The sequence below is a fragment of the Galeopterus variegatus genome, unplaced genomic scaffold, assembly GCF_000696425.1.
Source record: "Galeopterus variegatus unplaced genomic scaffold, G_variegatus-3.0.2 Scaffold1011, whole genome shotgun sequence".
In the NCBI taxonomy this organism is placed as follows: Eukaryota; Metazoa; Chordata; class Mammalia; order Dermoptera; family Cynocephalidae; genus Galeopterus; species Galeopterus variegatus.
The window spans coordinates 186,581-191,639 of NW_007727122.1; the positions used below are offsets into that span (position 1 = coordinate 186,581).

Sequence of the window (5,059 nt, forward strand, 5' to 3'; positions counted from 1 at the left end):
CCCCTGCCCTTTTTTTTTTTACCATTTTTTTCCCACCCTTTTTTTTTACGGGCCCCCCCCCTTTTTTTTTTTTTTTTTTTTTTTTTTTTTTAACTGAGGAGAAAACTGAGACCAAGGCCAAGGGAAAACTGTTCAAACTCACTGTTGACAGAACAACTCAAATCCAAAGCTTCTCACTATTCTTGAGCCTAGCCTGCTACCTCTGAGATCCAATTACCAACAAGAGCTCTCACACAATTATTTTCATATAAAAATATTTTTATGACTGAATTACAGGCAAATTGGCTAAATCTACCACAGCTGTTATCTAAAAAGTAAAATCTCAATGGAGAACAGAAGTGAAGTTGACAAAAATTAACTTTTGCTCTGAATTATGTTCTCAGTCCTGAATCCTTATTCCTAAAGAGACAGTGCCTTTCCCAGTATTCCTTGTGAGAAATGAAGTACAACAGTTATTCCCAACCAGGACTTCCAATACTGTGCCGTTATTTTAGAGTAAAACAATTTCTGGGTAAACAAATGATATCTGTACAAGGTAACATCCCAAAGCTACCCTTCTCTACCCATAATAAAATTATTCCAAGAAAGGCTCAAATATTAAAGTGCTTTCCTTTGCCTTTGGGAGGGGAAGGAGGGCTACATTTTCAGGTTTGAAGACAAGACCCTGAAAACAAATAGCCAGGCTGAGAAAGAGACACCCAGGAAAGATAGAAGCATACAGAAAATCTAGGGCTCTGAAACTTTCTGCCCACAGGAGCTGAGATGTTTCATCCGAAGTCCATGTCACTAAAACACGAAGAAGCTCCTTTGGCTACAAGAGATATTACGAGAGCATAAGATAAATGCCAGAAGTTTGGGTTCCCCCTCTTTTCTGTGTGACAGGCTGAGAGACTCCAATGCTGCAGAAAGCAAAATTTTCCTTGTTTCCATTACATCATCCAAGCTGCAGAGGGGGAGGGCAGGTGGGGGCACAGCTGGTGGCAGCTGCACCACCATCTGCTTTTTCCTGAGCTGTGTGTGCTAGTTTGAGCTGCAGCCTCCTACAGCTCCTGATAGAGGAAGCACAGGATTAAAGGTACAACACCCTATTATGGAAAAGATTTCAAATTATTTAGAAATAAATCACTCCCATGGTAAGTTAACAATCTCAGGTAGGTTGCTGAGCCAGTTCTCTTTGAGTTTAAGTTCTTTGTTTGCATCTCTTTAGACTCAGCTACAATGCAAACTCTGTCAACTCAACCTGCCCAATTAGGCACACAGAACGTAGGACACCTGCCATCTGCTTCCCAAAAGGTAAGTAGCCAAAAAGTGTAGGTCTGCAGCTGGAAGCATCTACGGAAGGAAGGGTTAATGCCCGAGCCCAGCAAGCAAGCCATAGGTGAGTGGGTGGGTACTAGCCACTGCCTTTGGCATCCCAGGCCATCTGGTTAACTTGTCTCACCCTCCTCAGTACTCTGGACTTTTCCTTCAGAACGCACTGTGAGGCAGTGAGGCATTCCCTTGTAGAAAGGGAGACTGGCGAGAGCAGCCTGACGGGTGAATGCCTTGTCTGGCCATTCAACTGCAAACTGGCAGCAAGGCAGCAAACTGGTGGTTCAGGGGTCTGATCAAGTCCATGCACATGTTTTATCTGGCCTAGACAGGGTTAATTAAAAGAAAAGGTGCTGGCTTTTAAAAAAGGAGTGGATTTCATAAAAAAACATCTAGATTGCTGGTTCTTTCTGGAGGGGGTAAAAAAAAAAAAGAGGCTTGGCAGCACCAGACCCCCACTCCTACATGGCACCAGTTATCTGAAGTTAAGTGGCAGTGCTTCCTGCGTTCTGAAGAGCTCATCCCCACCATGTGGTATCTGCATATTCCACTGCACTATGTTCCTACCTGGCCTCAAGAGCTTTGGATGTAATGCCCCTCAGCATGCAGAAGCATCCAGGGAATGATTTCCCAGCGGACCTTCACTGACTCAGTTCTTTATCTGAGAGTCAGTCCCCTAGATAGCCAGCTAAAATTCTACAAAGATCATACAACTTGATACAACACATGGATCTCAAGAGAAAGCCAGCTACGATCTGTCCTCTACCACATGGGCAGGTCAAATATTTCAAAGGAGTATTCCAGGCCACTTACCATACATTTTGCCTTCGTCTGACAAGATGATTTTCCTCCTCCCACACGGTGGATAGATAGCCAGGGCCTCCTGAAAGCTCTGCTCGATGTCTGGGCTCCAGACCCCTTCTGCGTCATTGTCAATTGGCTTATCTGCAGAGTCGCTCATCCTTTCCATGTTTTCGGCAGGGCTCTCGCTGCCGCTCCAGCTGCTGGGCTCAATTTTGGCGGTTGGATTTTCCAAGCCGAAGCCTGGAGCCTTTTCAAGAAAATAGACCTAAAAAAGAAATCACAAAATAGTATGATAAGGACATGGTAACCACAAACATACTGCTCTCACTATTCCAAGTTCTTCAGTTGCCAGCTTTGCTTAGAGAATAACTCCTAGTGGAGAACATGGAATTTTGAGATCCAAGCAGCTTCTGTTCTCTATGTATCATGTTAAGCACTCATACAGAAATGCAACGGCAGGCAGAAGCTAGATGATCTTCACAGATAGGAGATTTTCATCCAACAATAGCACTCACTCGGAGTTGCAAGTTTCCAGTGATTCATACAAAAACCGTTCACTAAGTGCCTACTATCTACCAGGGGCACTATGCTCAATGATAATCAAATCTCCATAGCAAAACAAGTTGTTTATAAGAAAATAAAGTAAAATAAAAGACATCCACTTCACTGTGGCAATTGGCATGATAATTCTGAAATGTCAAACCATCCCAATATGAGATCACCAAAATGCAAAATGGTGACAGGGTCGAGGAAGGAAGGAGGAACATTTATTTTGTTATCACAAATATTCATTCTACTGAGATAGCAATGCCAGTTAACCTGGACCTACGCATTTATCTTTGGGGCTTTTACCCTGTGTGGTCAGGTCAGTTTGCCACTCTCAGCTCCTAGACTGTAACCCTGAAGCAGGGACCAAGTTGTCCCCACTGCTATATTTCCTGCAACACCTACCACAACTGTCTAGCACATTAGCAGAAATGTTTTATATCTACATGAGGAACTTCCTCTCATAGCCTACTCTGAATTCCTGATCACATGAAAACCATGGGGAAAGTCTTTCATTTATTTTTCTGTAGCACTGAAGATTACAGAACCAAAAGAAATCTTTCTCAAAGACTGATTCCCCTTAAATTATGCATGTAACCTATGGTCATAAAGGGATAAGCTTTCCAAACAAATGGCAAACTGGCATAATACCAATGTGAAAATGATCTAATCCAGTACTCCCTGCTGTCCGGCACACTAACATATCAATATTCCTTTGTTGAAAAGGCATCAGATCATTAATCCAAAGGCCTCCCAAAAAAGGGGAGAAGAACTGCTTCTGGGGACTCATCAAAAAAGGGAGGCACAGGGTCTGAGTAGGGAGGGCTTCATGTGACCACCGTTCCTCTCCATCCCACCCCCTCCAGTCCATGCAATGTTACAACAAAGGCACCCAGGAGGGAAGCAGCTGCTTGTGGTCCCTCCCAGCACCAGGAACTGCTCCATGTTCCAGCGCCATCACCTGAGAGCAAGCAACCTGACATCTTTCCTTCCCTCTCCCGACTGTATCCCGTTCCTGGGCTGTCCCCCACCTGTGTGAATCAACAGATCCCAGGTGCAGAAACTCAGAGGCACATGCACATTACACAAGTAATGGTATAACTAGTGGGTGCTTTTGGCTTCTTACCCTGACAGCTTTTTAGGTTTGGCAGCACCTGGAAAGAAGAAACCCTCAGGTGGTCTGCCTTTAAATGCTGCCACTGAGCCATCACTCAAAGAATCTGTCAGCAAAATATTTACTACCTCTCACCAACACATGTACACTTACACAGGACTTTAAAAATTGCCCAATGTTAAGGTCTGCCACAAGAAAGGGTTATGTGACTGACCCCCAGATGAACTGCAGTATGGGCTTTTTGAATTCTCAAACTATTACAATTTTTGATGGGATCTAAGAGTCTTATAAAGTTCGAGCTGAACTGTACTCTACCCTAGAGTCTGTTCTAGCTCCAAAGCTGTTTATTAGAGAAATTATTAAAAGAAAACTCATTGAGCAGTAGCTAGTCCACCACCTCCCTCTCCATCCTCCTCCCAAGCAAAAACAAAAACAAAACCAAAACTACACAGACACACAAAACCACAGGCCAGTCCTTGAGCAGCTGGGAGCAGTATCGATTCACTCCAGGCAACCACGTTTTAGGATAAGTAGATATGCCCGGCACTCAGCCAGTGTACAGAGGGATGGAACTCAGGACAGTCAGGGCTAGTTGAAGGGACAGGGACCTTCACTTGCCTAAAAAGAATGTTACCATATAGTTGAGGCACAGAGTCTCCAGACCAGAACACAACAATGACTGACATCCAATGCCTGAGGTGCCCTCTACAACTTTCCATCAAATGGTCACTCAATCTACACTTGAACAGCGCTAATGACAAGGACCTCACCACCTCTCCTCACTACTGCCACCTCATGCTGACATGTTGAAATTCCTCCACCTACTAGGCTAAACCCCATCTCCTGACTAACTTCTACCCATCCATCCCTTGAGGGTCTCTCCCAACACATCATTTAGGTCTGACAGGAGCAGCCCCCAGGCTCCTGACTGTCTTCAAGACTAGATACCATCCAGTCTCAACACCCTCAATAAACGGCACTCAGAGATTGACTTATGATCCACAAAACCTCTAAGCTCCTGCGCCCCCCCCCCCGGGTGCTATTCCTGAACCCCACTTCTTGCACAATTGATTCCAGAGCTAAAATCAGGAGTTTATATTATTCCTATAAATTCCATTATTTTAGCCTTAACCCATGGCCCGAAACTGGTAAGATCCTTCTGAATCATAACTGCCAAGCTTATGTCCACAAACACTTAACAACCTCTGATGAGATGGAGAGTGTGCAGACCCGTTCCATGCAAGTTTCAAAGAAGATTCTGACTCAACATAAGGAAAACTTTCT

The 5,059-nt window shown here is 44.3% G+C and overlaps 1 protein-coding gene across 4 annotated transcripts in view; it reads right to left on the reverse strand.

Annotated features, from left to right (window-relative positions):
• Positions 1-2,303, reverse strand: part of TEAD1 (TEA domain family member 1 (SV40 transcriptional enhancer factor)) — a 165,506-nt gene extending 163,203 nt beyond the window's left edge. For all 4 annotated transcript variants that reach the window (XM_008574187.1, XM_008574185.1, XM_008574186.1 and 1 more), the window contains exon 1: positions 2,125-2,303. In XM_008574187.1, coding sequence (XP_008572409.1) covers positions 2,125-2,281 — 157 coding nt within the window. In that variant the 5' untranslated portion in view covers positions 2,282-2,303. The remainder of the gene's footprint in view (positions 1-2,124) is intronic.
• Positions 2,304-5,059: the final 2,756 nt, after the last annotated feature.